The following is an 18,565-nucleotide window of genomic DNA, read 5'->3' on the forward strand; positions in this document are numbered from 1 at the left end:
GCTAATTCTTTGACAAAATGCACTTTACTTATATTTTGGTAGATTTAGGATGTGTTTAATACTACAAGAAATAAGGTTTCAAGTTTAAGTGTTAAAGCCATGCAAGTCTGTCCAAGATTTAAGTGTGAAAAGTATTGTTCATTAAAACTCGACAGCTAGCTCAACAGCTAGCATCTATCGAGACTTGAAGAGCTGTTCTAGCCCGTGGCTCAACAGCTGCTCGATAGACGTGTATCTGTTAAGGTTTATGAAATTCAGAATTTCTGGTTTGTTTTTCATCCAGTTCATGATTGTATGCTTGAGCTTTCTTTTCTCACAACCCTAAACATATAAAAGGATTATTTTAAGGGCCATCAAAGGTGATACAAGTTGCACAAGAATTGAGTAAAGTTTGTTTAAGCAAATTGTGACCGGAGACAAAATTTGTCCTAGTTCATCTTTCTTGTGAAGAAGCTGCTATGTTTGTGCACCGTAGGGTTTTGTAACCAAGGAACTTTTTGATCTTCATTGTGTGATGAACTGAAGAACTTTACAGCCAACAACCTTTTCTAGTTGGTGATTGAAGTCGCGTACTGGGATCCGTGCAATTGGTTAGTCATGTACTGGTATCCGTGCATTGAAAAGGAGAAATTGTCACTACAGAACAAGTCCAATTAGGTATTGAGGTAAAAGTTTAATTGTAGGTTGGTATAAGGTATTAGGATTCCTTTACTTGTAACCGCTTGTTGTGATAATAGTGGATTCTCGGGAGTGGTGATCTTAAAATCACCAGGTGGGGTTTTTGCCATGTAGGTTTTCCCCATTCGTAAACAAATCACCGTGTCAATTTAATTTCCGCTGCATACTTAGTTTAATTGGTGATTTGTTTGTGTTATCACGTACATTGCATGTTACTTTGATTAATTAATAAACTTGGCTAATTAATTAATTAATTTATCACAAGGGTTTAATACGTTTTTGGCCTATCAATGTATAAATTATTTTTTTTTTAGAAAACTTTAGGATTAAGGGTGTATAATTTGAGGTTTGTAGCAAATCACACAATTGTTCCATAGCGAGTTGGGACACGTAATATTTGATCTTGAGTAATGATTATCACACGTTGGCTATTGCATACTCATCATACACATACTGCCATATGAGTCGTGTTTTCAAAACATGATTTTATAGGGAGTGTGTACCGAGTGTATAGCAAGATTTAGCCTTTGATCTTTTAGTCTACACTAGTCATAGACAACGCTGGCCCAAGCGATTCCGAGGCTTAAGGCGAAATTTTCAAATGGGGCCTTTATGTTATCACTTAAATAATATTTAATTAGTATTTTACATAATAATTTTTTTTAAATTCATTCTTTTTACTCTTTAATATAATTTTTTTTTTTTTTTAGAAAATGTTAAAGTTATAACAAATTTTACTATAAACTGGTGTTGTAATGAATGTGATCAATGATATGAGGCTTACAAAAATACTAGAAATATTATAAAATTTACAACATGAGAATTACAAAGATATATCACCAATCACAAATATTCATTCAAAAATGCATTTAATAGTTTGTTGAAATTTACTTATCATATTCATTGTCATATCAAATTATAAAAGTTATGGAGACCACCACGCACCCTTGGTGCAGTGATTACTCCACAAGTATAAGCTCTTGTGGGATGGGGGGTAATGGTCAAGATTTAAGTCTCTAGAACAGAGTTTCGCATACATATACACTTAGATTAGGTTAGAGTATAATTTTTATATTTTATAAAAATAATTAAATAAATAAAAGTTATGTAGTAAAATTTATAGTATTTTTAACATTTTCCTATTTAAATTACTTGTGATTAGTAACACGTCTATTTGTAAGACCTATTTATTTAAATTGGTCTTATATGTATCTCTAGTATTACTTAATTCTTTGAGCCTTCTTAATATTAAAAAAAAAAAAAAAAAAAAAAAAAAAAACTAAAATGTTTTAATATCTCCCAAAAATATTTATATATATAAAAAAAAAATTGCCCCCAAATTTGGGGCCTTCTCTAGTAAGGGGGCTCTAGGCAATGGCCTAATTGGCCTAAGCCTAGGGCCGGCCCTGGTCATAGATTTGCACAATGTGTCCGTTTGGATTCAAAGTTTCCTGGCGTCTGCGTTTTTGTTCTGCGGTTTTCTCTTTTTTTTTTTTTTTTTTTTTTTTTTTTTTTTTTTTTTGGTTCAGCCCGCATTTGTTGACTTTTGCACAGTGAATAGTGCATTCGTGCACTGTTCACGGACCCACAAATTCCACTTTTCAGCAACTTTTTCATTAAAAATGGACCCCACAGCACTATTCACATATTTAAAAATTATTTTGCTACAGTGTTTTCAGTTTCAGTTTTCAGTTTTAGCAAAAATAAGCTCAATCCAAACGGACCCATATGTAGAAAAATTTTGACGAATTTTTTTTGTTAAGTGAAAAAAGAAAATATTAAATTATACTTTTAAGTGTTAATTCTAAACTCTTTTTAAAATGATGTGATTATTTTCTAATAAAGTATAGTTGATACAATTATTAAGAAAGTGTTTTAAATTTTTATAATTTTTTTTTAAAAGGAAATATAATGTATTTTACATTTTATTATTATGTGAGGCAAGATATTTTATGAATAATGTAAAGTATGTTTGAAATTTATTTTTACTTTTATGTCTCACAATTATGCTAGTTTTGAAACTAAGGAGAAGGTTGGGCTCGCTAGGAGGTAAGATATTTTATGAATAATGTAGAGTATGTTTGAAATTTATTTTTACTTTTATGTCTCACAATTATGCTAGTTTAGAAACTAATGAGAAGGTTGGGCTTGCTAGGAGGCAAGATATTTTATGAATAATGTAAAGTATGTTTGAAATTTATTTTTACTTTATGTTTAAAATTTATTCTTACTTTTATGTCTCACAATTATGCTAGTTTAGAAACTAAGGAGGAGGTTGGGCTTGCTAGGTCAAACAAGTGATAACCAAAAACTATCCTACCTGGTAGGATATTTTGTGATAGATGTAGATTGTGAAGTCAAATCACAGTAATTACTACTGTGTTTTCTCTCTCTTCTAATCCTAACTTTTAACGAAGTATATGAGCCATGTCTCTCATTTTCTAACATGTTTCTAGAGCTAGTTATTTTTGTTTTGTTGTACATCGACGTGCATCACCTTATCATTCTCATGTAATCTAATGCATCCTAAAGCATCACCTTCTCTACAACTCTGGAGACGCATTCCATGTGTCATCCGCAACTACAAGCTTTTACATGTAGGTTTGATCTCGGTACTCGGTGGTGAGCATCCATATCGGTAGAACTAAAAATTTTAGCATTTAATACTTCAAATAACAACTTTATCTATTTTAACACACAATTTCACAATGCACCCTGTATCAATACTCTTATTTTTGCCATTAGTTAACACTATTCATTTTTATTTATTTATTTCTTTGTCTCTTCCTCTCTGCCACAAAACCCAATAAGTGATAAAATAATAAATTTTTATGCCTTCCTTGCTACAATGAACGGCTAGTCTTGGTAGTTCACGGCAGCAAAAAGGCAAAAAATTTGCCTTTGGCTCCACCAATGTTGAGCACTAATTGGAGTTTGAGGTGGTAAAATAGCTAAAAAGCTATTTTACCACCACCAATAGTGATGCTCTTACTTATCTACCTTGTGTTTCTATGCAACTCATTTTGTCACATGTTGGGGACACACTCGCATATTTTATACTCTTTTCCTTTCTTGGTCGTACACCTTCACTCAATTTAGTGTTGGTCAGCTCATTATGCATTTCCATGCACCTCATGAGATTTCCCAATTATCTTGCCATTTGGAAGAATTTCCTTTCAAACTCAACTTGTCATCAAGCTTCCGTCTTGAGTTTAAGAGGGATGTTAGAGAATTAAAGTTGGACCAGCCCTTTGTAAATCTAAGGTTAGCCATATGATGATTAGCTAGGATTAATCTATTATATAGACCCATCATTATAAACATAGATTTTTTTTTGGGATGCAAACATAGATGTTATTGAGCAAAGATACATATCTCGTTTTTTTTTTTTTTTTTTTGGATGTAAGCCGATCAAGGCCATTAATTGATCTTATGCGTGCTCTCCCAACAACAATTTCAAGTTTTCAACATGGCAAAAAGGAGCCGCATGGGCAAAACCAAATCAGATGCACGTAAGTTTTAAACAGTGAAAGAAAAATTTAGAAATAGCCATAAAGGCCACCAGTTGAGCCATCTTCATTATTCTCTTTAAATTGTCAACAATATTATAGTTCATCAACGTAGGAAAAGTAATTGAGATGACACAGCTGAGCAGGAAGCCGGAAACTTCATGAACCATGATCCACATTTCAAATCTTTGCATGCTTCCCATTTGCCAACCCAATACGCAACTATTTAAACCAATATTTCAAGGTACTGCTATCCATTGCGATCTCCAATCATCAGCTCTCCCAGAGCTTGCTTTTCGACGAGGAAAAGACAGTTAACGGACAGGAAAATCACGAAGTACTAATTGGCATCTCTTTCGAGTTTGGTGCACTAAAAATTCAGTTTCAATTTAACTGCCATATCGTAATGAGCATTTATTTACAACATTTTGTTTTTTACATTGTTGAAATGAATAGTTGAAATAAAAAAAAAAAAAATATATATATATATATATATATATATTGTAGGAGATGCGGAGACAACAAGAGAAAGAAAGAAAGATAAAACACAAAGGGAATTACATGATATGTTCATGGGATAAAGTCCTTATTGGCTACATCTTTGATATTAACAATATATTAAATTACAATGACCCTACTAGGTTTATATAATAACTGTAGGGTCTAGGGTTAGGTTTGCATGGACTGAGTAATACATTTAGGCCTCTTGGGCCAATTCATAACCTTTTACATACATAATTATTGCAGACAAGGTTTATAAGTGGTAAGGATGAACATGATGGCCTTGACATTAGAAAAAGATAAGTCTTACACTGTTCATCTGGTGATGGCTGCAGGGTTAACACAGACAATAAGATTAAAGAAGTATCTAGCAGAAAGATCTGCATCCACCAAGCTTTCCTCTACATATTGAAAATCACTTTCCTTTCCTGATGGTAGTTATTTATCCAGCCTTCAATCAACTTGATTTCAGTTGCCCTCTGCTCTACCAACCAATCAGGATCCTCTGCAGTTGCAGCACGTAAATCTACGTGATGGGCACCTGACATAGAGATTGTAACCTAAGTTTTTGGGATTTTTGAAAATTTTGGGGTTTTTGAAAATCAAAGAGGTTTTTGCAAAATTTTTGGGATGGGTTTTGAAGATTTGATCTTAAAAACTTCATACATTGCATCTCATGAGCATTATAATTATATTTTCATGCATTTAGATGTGTGTTATATATGTTATTTGATTGTGTGCTAGTAGATTGGATTGGGCTGAGCCCATGATGCAATTTTCCTTTGCATGTCACATGTTCATGTATTCCCATGCATACGTACTTTCTTTTCAATATATTTTTATATATTTGAACTGTTTTGGGACTTTTCTGAGTGTTTCTTTCTCCCCCCCTCTCTCTCTAGTTTACGTTAGTGTGTCATGGCACCAAAACGTAAGTCTACTCCGTCCCGGAACCCTCTTCGTTCCGGGGCATCTTTTTATTCTTTTGATCCCACCCTCTCTTTTGTTCGGTTTTGTGATAAGCAAGCCCAAAAGGACTTTTCGGAGAACTTTTCTAGACGAGGTGTTCATTCGGAATGCCAAGTCATTTTGTCGGACTTCTCCGACATTGACCTACCCACTATCATTCACAGTCGAGGTTGGGAGTCACTGTGTGACATCCTGGTCACCTGTCCATCCGTGCTGATCCAGGAGTTTTACTCCAACATACATGGATATGATTATTTAGTACCTCTTTTTGTTACTTGCGTTCGAGGTACGCCCATAGTTGTCACACCGGATATTGTATCCGATGTGCTCCATGTTTCGAGGGTAGAGCATCCTGACTACCCCAATTGTGAGCGTCTAAGGATTGTGTCCAAAGACGAGCTTATTTCTGCTTTCTGTGAGCGCCCTTCTGATTGGAGTAAGCGTCAGTTCACTTACTGTTTGGCCTTTGCTAAAGGCCCTCGGTTTTTGAACATAGTTATGACTTTTGTTCTTCATCCCCTTTCTCATTATAACTCAATTACCGAGCTCATGCTCGATTTTTGCTTTCTTTGTTAGAGCATCTCACTATAAATTTTCCCTCTCATTTTATTTTTTCTATCATAGATGCCTCTAGGGATTTGGCGTCCTATGATAAGCTCATCTTCCCTTCGACTATCACGAGGATCTTAAGCAATTTTTAAGTTCCCTTTCCCGTTTTCGACCACTTTCATGTTATGTGTGCCATTGATGCTGCTATCGTTAAACAAAGCGAGGCGCAGTTTCGTTCAAGGCGGTTTGGTACGACAGCTCCTCCCACTCCTTCTGCTCCATCCACCTTCGCTCCCTCTACTTCAGCGGGAGGTGTGACTTTGGATGCAATCATGGCATAGCTTCAGCGCATGGATGCTTGCCTTGATACACTCTCTACTGAGTTGTATCAGATGAACATCCGTGTTGGCCGTATTGCTAGACAGCAGGCTCACCTTAGTGGCTTTGTGGAGTCTCCTTCTCCTCCTCTTGAGGCATCTAAGATATTCGAGGACGACTCCGACTCCGACGACGATGATGATAATGAGGATGGAGATGCTAGCTCTTCTGGCACTGATGAGATGTCTACTTGACACTCTTACCCTTTGTCATTCGTGACAAAAAGGGGGAGTAGTTTTGGTTATGAGAGTAGTCATAGTTAGGGGGGAAAGTTAGTATAGGAGATTTTTGTTAGGGGGAGAGTGCACATTAAGTGATGTAGTGAGGACTTGATGTATCTTTTTTCTTTCTATTTGAGATACATTATTCTTGTACATGGGTCTTGTGACCATTATTGACATACATTGTTCTTATATTCCTTATATAGTGATGTATGTTTTTCTTTTCACCTATCTCTCCATGTGTTATTTCTTTTCTTTCTTTATACACATGTTTCTTATTTTATGTATGCAATTTATTATTTCTGTTTCACACTAAGATTCTGTGATGAGTTTTGTTTAAAGTGTTTCAGAAATACAGGTTGTCAAAGTCTTTCTTGCCATAGACTATCTTCTTGCAAAGTTTTTCAAGAGTTTGTATTAGGATAGATTTTATTGTATTCAACAAGTGAATATGAGTTGAGTGATTTATGACTTCTCTCATATTTCATTTGTTAGTTGTGGTTTTGTCACGGATTGCCAAAGGGGGAGATTGTTAGGACATATGTGATTCACTTGTTAGGACCATATGTCACTATTTTATGTAATTGGCTAATTCTTTGACAAAATGCACTTTACTTATATTTTGGTAGATTTAGGATGTGTTTAATACTACAAGAAATAAGGTTTCAAGTTTAAGTGTTAAAGCCATGCAAGTCTGTCCAAGATTTAAGTGTGAAAAGTATTGTTCATTAAAACTCGACAGCTAGCTCAACAGCTAGCATCTATTGAGACTTGAAGAGTTGTTCTAGCCCGTGGCTCAACAGCTGCTCGATAGACGTGTATCTGTTAAGGTTTATGAAATTCAGAATTTCTGGTTTGTTTTTCATCCAGTTCATGATTGTATGCTTGAGCTTTCTTTTCTCACAACCCTAAACATATAAAAGGATTATTTTAAGGGCCATCAAAGGTGATACAAGTTGCACAAGAATTGAGTAAAGTTTGTTTAAGCAAATTGTGACCGGAGACAAAATTTGTCCTAGTTCATCTTTCTTGTGAAGAAGCTGCTATGTTTGTGCACCGTAGGGTTTTGTAACCAAGGAACTTTTTGATCTTCATTGTGTGATGAACTGAAGAACTTTACAGCCAACAACCTTTTCTAGTTGGTGATTGAAGTTGCGTACTGGGATCCGTGCAATTGATTAGTCATGTACTGGTATCCGTGTATTGAAAAGGAGAAATAGTCACTACAGAACAAGTCCAATTAGGTATTGAGGTAAAAGTTTAATTGTAGGTTGGTATAAGGTATTAGGATTCCTTTACTTGTAACCGCTTGTTGTGATAATAGTGGATTCTCGGGAGTGGTGATAATAGTGGATTCTCGGGAGTGGTGATCTTAAAATCACCAGGTGGGGTTTTTGCCATGTAGGTTTTCCCCATTCGTAAACAAATCACTGTGTCAATTTAATTTCCGCTGCATACTTAGTTTAATTGGTGATTTGTTTGTGTTATCACGTACATTGCATGTTACTTTGATTAATTAATAAACTTGGCTAATTAATTAATTAATTTATCACAAGGGTTTAATACGTTTTTGGCCTATCAATGTATAAATTATTTTTTTTTAGAAAACTTTAGGATTAAGGGTGTATAATTTGAGGTTTGTAGCAAATCACACAATTGTTCCATAGCGAGTTGGGACACGTAATATTTGATCTTGAGTAATGATTATCACACATTGGTTATTGCATACTCATCATACACATACTGCCATATGAGCCGTGTTTTCAAAACATGATTTTATAGGGAGTGTGTACCGAGTGTATAGCAAGATTCAGCCTTTGATCTTTTAGTCTACACTAGTCATAGACAGCGCTGGCCCAAGCGATTCCGAGGCTTAAGGCGAAATTTTCAAATGGGGTCTTTATGTTATCACTTAAATAATATTTAATTAGTATTTTACATAATAATTTTTTTTAAATTCATTCTTTTTACTCTTTAATATGATTTTTTTTTTTTAGAAAATGTTAAAGTTATAACAAATTTTACTATAAACTGGTGTTGTAATGAATGTGATCAATGATATGAGGCTTACAAAAATACTAGAAATATTATAAAATTTACAACATGAGAATTACAAAGATATATCACCAATCACAAATATTCATTCAAAAATGCATTTAATAGTTTGTTGAAATTTACTTATCATATTCATTGTCATATCAAATTATAAAAGTTATGGAGACCACCACGCACCCTTGGTGCAGTGATTACTCCACAAGTATAAGCTCTTGTGGGATGGGGGGTAATGGTCAAGATTTAAGTCTCTAGAAGAGAGTTTCGCATACATATACACTTAGATTAGGTTAGAGTATAATTTTTATATTTTATAAAAATAATTAAATAAATAAAAGTTATGCAGTAAAATTTATAGTATTTTTAACATTTTCCTATTTAAATTACTTGTAACTAGTAACACGTCTATTTGTAAGACCTATTTATTTAAATTGGTCTTATATGTATCTCTAGTATTACTTAATTCTTTGAGCCTTCTTAATAGTAAAAAAAAAAAAAAAAAAAAAAAAAAAAAAAAAAAAAAAAAAAAAAAAAAAAAAAACTAAAATGTTTTAATATCTCCCAAAAATATTTATATATAAAAAAAAAAAAAAATTGCCCCCAAATTTGGGGCCTTCTCTAGTAAGGGGGCCCTAGGCAATGGCCTAATTGGCCTAAGCCTAGGGCCGGCCCTGGTCATAGATTTGCACAATGTGCCCGTTTGGATTCAAAGTTTCCTGGCGTCTGCGTTTTTGTTCTGCGGTTTTCTCTTTTTTTTTTTTGGTTCAGCGCGCATTTGTTGACTTTTGCACAGTGCACTGTTCACAGACCCACAAATTCCACTTTTCAGCAACTTTTTCATTAAAAATGGGCCCTACAGCACTATTCACATATTTAAAAATTATTTTGCTACAGTGTTTTCAGTTTCAGTTTTCAGTTTTAGCAAAAATAAGCTCAATTCAAACGGACCCATATGTAGAAAAATTTTGACGAATTTTTTTTGTTAAGTGAAAAAAGAAAATATTAAATTATACTTTTAAGTGTTAATTCTAAACTCTTTTTAAAATGATGTGATTATTTTCTAATAAAGTATAGTTGATACAATTATTAAGAAAGTGTTTTAAATTTTTATAATTTTTTTTTAAAAGGAAATATAATGTATTTTACATTTTATTATTATGTGAGATGTTTAAAATTTATTCTTACTTTTATGTCTCACAATTATGCTAGTTTAGAAACTAAGGAGGAGGTTGGGCTTGCTAGGTCAAACAAGTGATAACCAAAAACTATCCTACCTGGTAGGATATTTTGTGATAGATGTAGATTGTGAAGTCAAATCACAGTAATTACTACTGTGTTTTCTCTTTCTTCTAATCCTAACTTTTAACGAAGTATATGAGCTATGTCTCTCATTTTCTAACATGTTTCTAGAGCTAGTTATTTTTGTTTTGTTGTACATCGACGTGCATCACCTTATCATTCTCATGTAATCTAATGCATCCTAAAGCATCACCTTCTCTACAACTCTGGAGACGCATTCCATGTGTCATCCGCAACTACAAGCTTTTACATGTAGGTTTGATCTCGGTACTCGGTGGTGAGCATCCATATCGGTAGAACTAAAAATTTTAGCATTTAATACTTCAAATAATAACTTTATCTATTTTAACACACAATTTCACAATGCACCCTGTATCAATACTCTTATTTTTGCCATTAGTTAACACTATTCTTTTTTTTTTTTTTTTTCTTTGTCTCTTCCTCTCTGCCACAAAACCCAATAAGTGATAAAATAATAAATTTTTATGCCTTCCTTGCTACAATGAACGGCTAGTCTTGGTAGTTCACGGCAGCAAAAAGGCAAAAAATTTGCCTTTGGCTCCACCAATGTTGAGCACTAATTGGAGTTTGAGGTGGTAAAATAGCTAAAAAGCTATTTTACCACCACCAATAGTGATGCTCTTACTTATCTACCTTGTGTTTCTATGCAACTCATTTTGTCACATGTTGGGGACACACTCGCATATTTTATGCTCTTTTCCTTTCTTGGTCGTACACCTTCACTCAATTTAGTGTTGGTCAGCTCATTATGCATTTCCATGCACCTCATGAGATTTCCCAATTATCTTGCCATTTGGAAGAATTTCCTTTCAAACTCAACTTGTCATCAAGCTTCTGTCTTGAGTTTAACAGGGATGTTAGAGAATTAAAGTTGGACCAGCCCTTTGTAAATCTAAGGTTAGCCATATGATGATTAGCTAGGATTAATCTATTATATAGACCCATCATTATAAACATAGATTTTTTTTTGGGATGCAAACATAGATGTTATTGAGCAAAGATACATGTCTCGTTTTTTTTTTTTTTTTTTGGATGTAAGCCGATCAAGGCCATTAATTGATCTTATGCGTGCTCTCCCAACAACAATTTCAAGTTTTCAACATGGCAAAAAGGAGCCGCATGTGCAAAACCAAATCAGATGCACGTAAGTTTTAAACAGTGAAAGAAAAATTTAGAAATAGCCATAAAGGCCACCAGTTGAGCCATCTTCATTATTCTCTTTAAATTGTCAACAATATTATCGTTCATCAACGTAGGAAAAGTAATCGAGATGACACAGCTGGGCAGGAAGCCGGAAACTTCATGAACCATGATCCACATTTCAAATCTTTGCATGCTTCCCATTTGCCAACCCAATACGCAACTATTTAAACCAATATTTCATGGTACTGCTATCCATTGCGATCTCCAATCATCAGCTCTCCCAGAGCTTGCTTTTGACGAGGAAAAGACAGTTAACGGACAGCAAAATCACGAAGTACTAATTGGCATCTCTTTCGAGTTTGGTGCACTAAAAATTCAGTTTCAATTTAACTGCCATATCGTAATGAGCATTTATTTACAACATTTTGTTTTTTACATTGTTGAAATGAATAGTTGAAATAAAAAATATAAATATATATATATATATATATATATATATTGTAGGAGATGCGGAGACAACAAGAGAAAGAAAGAAAGATAAAACACAAAGGGAATTACATGATTCGTTCACGGGATAAAGTCCTTATTGGCTATGGGTGTGTTTGGATAGAATTTATTTTGCTGAAACTGAAAACTGAAAACTGAAAACACTGTAGCAAAATAATTTTTAAATGTGTGAATAGTACTGTGGGACCCATTTTTAATGAAAAAATTGATAAAAAATGAAATTTGTGGGTCCGTGAACCGTGCACATATGCACTGTTCACTGCAGAAAGTCAGCTTTTGCGGTTACTGTTCAATGAACAGTAACCGCAATACCCAAAACACGTGAAAACCAAAAAAAAAAAAAAAAAAAAAAAAAAAAAAAAAAAAAAAAAAAAAAAAAAAAAAAAAAAAAAAGAACAAAAACGCAGCAGGGAAAAACGTGGACGTGAATAAGTCGAATGCAAACACACATTAAATTACAATGACCCTACAAGGTTTATATAATAACTGTAGGGTCTAGGGTTAGGTTTGCATGGACTGAGTAATACATTTAGGCCTCTTGGGCCAATTCATAATCTTTTACATACATAATTATTGCAGACAAGGTTTACAAGTGGTAAGGATGAACATGATGGCCTTGACATTAGAAAAAGATAAGTCTTACACTGTTCATCTGGTGATGGCTGCAGGGTTAGCACAGAACAAGATTAAAGAAGTATCTAGCAGAAAGATCTGCATCCACCAAGCTTTCCTCTACATATTGAAAACCACTTTCCTTTCCTGATGGTAGTTATTTATCCAGCCTTCAATCAACTTGATTTCAGTTGCCCTCTGCTCTACCAACCAATCAGGATCCTCTGCAGTTGCAGCACGTAAATCTACGTGATGGGCACCTGACATAGAGATTGTAAAAGGAACCAATTACATTTAGCCAAATAACATGTAGCTATGTTTCAGCTATTCCCCTTACTCTCCTCTTCTTTCCCTTCCCCTCCCTCCAACCATAGAGTTAATGGCTCCATATAATAAAATAGATCAATCAAATTATTTGGATGTAGTGTCTTTTAGCTGATAGTAGCATCACATTGCAGGTTAAATAGTCCTCTCTCCCCCTCATACACACACAAACAGAGAGAGATATAGTGAATTTGCCAGATAGCAATAGCATATAGCAAGGGATGTCATGAAACAAGGTTTAACATTATAGAGATCACTTCTTTAAAATTTCTAGACATTGAAGCATGGAGATTCTATCGAATTTCAAAAAAGAACTAACAGGCGTTGAGATTTTATGATGTCCACCCACATCAAATTGTTTAGCCCACTTGCTAGGCCATAACAATGCATAGAATCATAATTTTAAATCTAATACAACAATGCAGTTGGAAAGCTGGTTTAACACTATACTGCTACTGTTTTCTAGGATTTGGATTCATGTCATACAGTTATGGCAGCTATAATTTAGCACCATACCAAAACTTTGGTGTAGTAAAACAATAAAAGTAATCTCTGGAGGGTCAAAACCAATATTCTTAATCAAGGATGAGTTCACAAAATGCAATATATAATAATACAAATGATAAGTTAATGTGTAAAAGAACACAGTCCAACCAATCTGAACAAACCTTCATTATCACTATGGTTCATTAGGAGGGCTGATTGGCTCAATTAATCAAGGACAATAGGCTGCAGATAATTTACAAACTGATGTGTAAAACAATGGTGGCCAACTAAAGCTGAACAAGCGTACGAAATGAGGTAGGTATGATTTGATATTTTGTTTGATTTTATGTATCAAGGGCAATTATGTAAGTTCTTAATATTCTAGAATGGGCTGTGCTTATAGTCCATTGGGTCTTACTTTAGTCTTATTTCAAGTTTGGTTATTTAGTTGGGCTTAGTAGTAAAAGCCTAAGGAGTCCAAATCCAAGTCTTATTAGGGTATTAAGAAATCCTAGTTCAACTAGGATTAGGTATTAGTCTTCTATTTAAAGAGTTGTAGTACTTTCTATTAAGTTGGCTATTGATTAATGTTTTCAAAATTTAAGAGCTATGAAGCTTTCTTTTATGGTTTGTGTGATGCAACCTTCTCCGAGGTGTGATGCTAAGGAACCTTAGGTGTGATACTCACACCTTAGGAAGTCTAGGTGTGATTCTTAGAATTTATCTATTTTCTTTTATTTTACTATTCACAGTTACTATTTACATCACTGTTCACAGCAACCCAAATCATGATTTTCACCTTTGTTTTCATTCCCAAACTCTATTAATCCTTGTACCCTTTGGAAACCCTATAACCCCTATTATTTTCTATCCTTTCCCCACCAAAACCTAACCCTAATTCTTCAAAACCCAAGCTATACCAGATCTGCCCTGGTGTTCTAAATCATATTTTGTTGTTCCCTGTCCTACATCAGTATGATTTTTCAGTAAGGGTAGCAGGTTCCATTGGATTAGCGGGCTGACTTTTGAAGATAGCAACCAAGTATTAGCTGAATATGTTCAGCAATCTCTCTTACAAAGTTCTATAATGTGTACTTAAGATGAATTTCCTTGAAATGAGAATATTAAAACAGAAAGAAAAAACAAATATAAATTTAGAATCAATTATATGAAATATATAAGGAAACAATGCATGGGGAACAATTGAGAGAAGTCTTTAAAAATTTTTCATAACATGACACCATTTATATAACTCAGATTGAAGGGGCTACAAGAAAAAGAAAAATTTGAGCCAAAAAGACATGATGTATCCTACAAAAACAAAAATGACCAATTTAGTTAAATACAATTAGTGGGAAAAGTGGCTTTGTTGGTTGATTTGAGAATCCAAAATATTTTTAAATGCAACAGAACAAGCCAATTGAATTAAATTGTTGCTATTGAGACTGAGCCACATGCCAGAACTCATAAACATTAGGATTGCCAGTACATTGTTCTTAAATTATCTAAACAATAAAAAAAATTGTTCTTAAATTATCTATATTGTCATATCTTTCGACATTTGACACCCACAAGTTGAATGGGAGCAACTAACGATAATATTTTTCTAAAATGTGACCAGATTGGTTTTCAGAAAAATTCTTATCAATCCAAAATTTGTAGATTTAAAGTAATAAGATGGGTGGCTAAAGGCTCTCATGCTCTGAAAACAATTATTATGCTGGATATTATTAAAAATAAAAAGTCAATGTCAACCCACCAAATAGTCCCTCTCATAGATGCAAGTGAAGCCTATCATGATTGATTTAAGAACAGAAGATGTGATCAGTCAAAGCATTACCTTCTTCAGTATTAAGAGCAACAATAGTTTCAGATATATTCTGCAGAACACTGCAACAGATGTCACATACAAAGATCAAATTCAGATAGTGAATCTTTAACAACACTAGCCATAATACAAGCCGAATGAGAGGTCACCTGCTACCACTCCATGGATCTAATAAGCCATTTGCGAAAATGATGTTGCTTCCAAAGTCTTTCAGGGTGGCCTTGATGTCCTTCAAAATAAAATCCCAAAGAACAGAAATCATAATGTAGCATTTGAGAAGCAAGCATTCTTCATATTATGTATGTGATGACTCAAAGGAATCAATCAGTAGCATAGACCATGCTTTTACAAAAATGTTAATAGTTTCTGAAAATTTCTACATTTGATTTTAATATATGAAAACTCTCATAAGATCCACTTAGAAAAATAGGTTATTTAACTCCCCAAGCAAATACATACTGCCAACCAAAAGAAACAGTAGTAGGCAAGAGCAAAGATTACTATACAATTTGAGTTAAATGGAAGTTATAAATTTGAAAAGCACCATTCACTTACATGTCCACCAAATTCTGTTGTTATCCATCTAGGCCTGGGTTTCACCCTGAAGTCCCTCCAGCATTCCTCTTGAAAGGAAGAGTAATTATAATCAAATGTTGGAAACATGCTCACATCCCGGCTACTAGACATTGGCATAACCATCTCAGTGCATGCCTATATTTTGAAAAGGAAGCAGAAAAGGCACTTGCATTAATAATAAATATTTTGATGAAGTTATTTGTGAGAATTCTTATCCAACCAGTATTTTTTATTGTTTTTTTTTTTTTAAATACAACAGAACTCTAGACCTGCCAGTTCCAACCATCCAAGCCATGAGGATCCTCAGCATCCACTTCAAAGCAGTCAACTCCTCCAGTATAATTGTAATAGATGCTTACTCCTTCAAATATGCGCTCTAGAATACTACTACCGTCAGGAAGACTGTCAATCTTTCTACAAACCTGCAAGAAACAATTAAATGATATTTTAATTCATAACAAAATGCAAAGCTTTTGAAGCATACCCTGACAGTACAGAATTCAAATGACTTTTCAATAAGCAGTGATAAGGCCATAGGCAAATAGACTTAGAGCTACATCAAAATTAGAACGCTTAAAAGCATACAGGTTCAAATTTATACAGAAAGTAGTATGATAGAAATTCTATATTCATCGAAACTTGAAAGAATGATGGACAGGAAGAGATTCTCACTTAGAAAATAGCTGGTCCTAGAGAAATTTAAACAATATTACAGAACAGTGACATACTATGTATTGCAGAGTGGCGTCTAGCCTTTTAGCATAGGGTGTGGCAAATAATAGGTATGGAAGGACTTTAAGTTATAGTATGAAAACCTCCATATATGTGTGTACAGCCCATTAGATATTTTACAACTTGAATCATAACTCCCAACTAACCTCTCTTATGGGATGACCGGGCAAAGGCATCATAAAATTGGCGCTATAAGGGTAGTTCACCATTGCCAAATAACTATAAGCAGAATCTAACCAGTCTGCCAGATCTTGTGTCTTGTTTAATTTCCTATCAACTGCCTCTGATCAGTTAAGACACAACATACCAAAAAAAAAAAAAAAAAAACTCTGTATATATTCTATCATCATTAGCTAATAAACCAATAGGGCATACATTTGTTTCCTTCTTTTCCTTACCGACACAAGTGGAAAGTTTCTGTCAATTTCAGGAGTCCATCATTTTTTTGACCCTCGGATACTAATGCATCCCAGGACTCCTTTATTGTGTTAAAACAGCTTGTACTTTCACGCTGTTGAAAGAAAGCAAGTAACATAGTTATAATGCAGCACATATATATAAACAAAAATAGTATAACAAAGATGAAAACAAATGGTGAAGAGTAACACAAACCTTGAAAGAATTGGAAACAATGTCGTAAAATGTTTCTGGCGGCACAATATCTTCAAACTGAAGAATTGGTGCCGAAGAAGCAAGTGCACCAATCGCAACATGAGGATACTTGAGCCTCATCCATGAGGCCAACACTGTTTCGATTCAAAAAGAGATCATATAAGAACATTTCTAGATGACACTCACACCCAATACATATTCCTTTATTCAATTGACCAATACTACACATATTAACAAACATTTGTAGAAAAGAATGCAATTGCAAACAGCATTTCTTCCTTTCCAAGCAAAAAGACTATCAATGTACATAACTATTTCATCAAAAACCAAAACATTTGTGCCACAAATAACAACATTTCACTTACTTCCACCATAGGATCCACCAAATAACACCACAGGACAAGCCTCGGCTGACAAATTTCGCTTCAGCTCCCTAATCAACACGGCGAAATCTGCGAGGGCTTGGCCAGCCGTAAGATAGGATAAGGTAGTGGCATTCTTATATGCCACATCTATACTTCCATACGGCATCGACTCACCATAGTACCGGTGCTGCCCATCAAAATTGTTTCAACCTCAATCACACATTTTACATTCTAATCAAACAGCCTCTTACGACCAAGTAATTACACTTCCAATGTTAATAACATAAACTAATTTTTCACTCCAAAAACCTTATAACTTAACTCAAAAAAAAAAAAAGTTCTTTACCTCGGGAAAAACGACCATGGCACCGAAACGAGGAGCGATTTCCCAGACGAAGCCGGAGTTTTCGGCGAACCATTCGATGTCTCCCTCATTGCCGCAGTAGAAGAAGATGGGCCCAAGGCGCTCCGGGCCCACCCAGCTCTCGGTGTTGATGAGGTACCGCTGTGGAAAATTTGGGAGCTCGGAGAAGCTGAAGTGGTCGAGTCGTTGCGAAAAGTACTTGGTTTCGTATCGGTACTGTTGTTGTTGTTGTTGTTGATTCGGTGGTTGTGAGAATCTGCCGAGGAAGCGTGGGGCCCATTTGGAGGAGGGACGGTTGGATTTGGAAGGCTGTGATGCGAGGGACGGCTGAGATGATAAGGTGATGGTAACGAGAATACATAATAGGATGACGAGAATGGTTGGTTTGACTTTTGTTGGTGCCATTTTCTGATTTCTCTGTGAGCTCTGTCCTCTGTTGTGAATTTTTGAGATTGTTGGGGGAGGTTGTACAGTGAAGGGTGGGACTCAGGTGGTTGAGAGTGCAGCGAACTAAGGTGGTCCCATAGTAATGGGATTCGGAAAGTGTGTGATTGATGAGAATTTCGGAAAGAATGTTGATTGGGTCAAAGATTAGAGGGAGTGCTAGTGGTCTTGGATTCATCCGATTTTCACTTGCAAGTCTTATCCGTTTCAACTGAGAGAGACATTTAAGGTTTAGAGTTTTTTTTTCATCTTATCTAAAATTTAACTATGATAAAATTAAACTAGAGTTAATAAGGGGGTAGAATTTTTTTATTTTTAGGAAAATGAGTTGGTAAAATCTAAATTAGATTCATTTCAGTTTGAATCATGATCTTTAAATAGATGCTCTTTTGTAA

General features: G+C 34.6%; 1 protein-coding gene across 2 annotated transcripts; it reads right to left on the reverse strand.

Moving 5' to 3' along the window:
* Positions 1–4,713: 4,713 nt before the first annotated feature.
* On the reverse strand, positions 4,714–18,337 carry LOC126732967 (uncharacterized). Of its 2 annotated transcripts, none has more exons than XM_050436059.1 (10): positions 17,709–18,337; positions 17,363–17,549; positions 16,998–17,131; positions 16,784–16,896; positions 16,532–16,655; positions 15,923–16,075; positions 15,633–15,788; positions 15,227–15,306; positions 15,090–15,139; positions 4,714–5,229 (listed from the first exon to the last, which is right to left on the reverse strand). In XM_050436059.1, exons 1-10 carry the CDS (start codon positions 18,129–18,131, stop codon positions 5,090–5,092), a joined length of 1,560 nt encoding a protein of 519 aa, XP_050292016.1. In that variant the 5' UTR covers positions 18,132–18,337; the 3' UTR covers positions 4,714–5,089. The 2 variants fall into 2 exon arrangements, with proteins under 2 accessions (XP_050292016.1, XP_050292015.1); XM_050436058.1 differs by lacking the exon at positions 4,714–5,229 and adding an exon at positions 12,257–12,699.
* Between the last annotated feature and the right edge of the window lie 228 nt (positions 18,338–18,565).

This window comes from Quercus robur, chromosome 6 (assembly GCF_932294415.1).
Source record: "Quercus robur chromosome 6, dhQueRobu3.1, whole genome shotgun sequence".
Lineage (NCBI taxonomy): Eukaryota > Viridiplantae > Streptophyta > Magnoliopsida > Fagales > Fagaceae > Quercus > Quercus robur.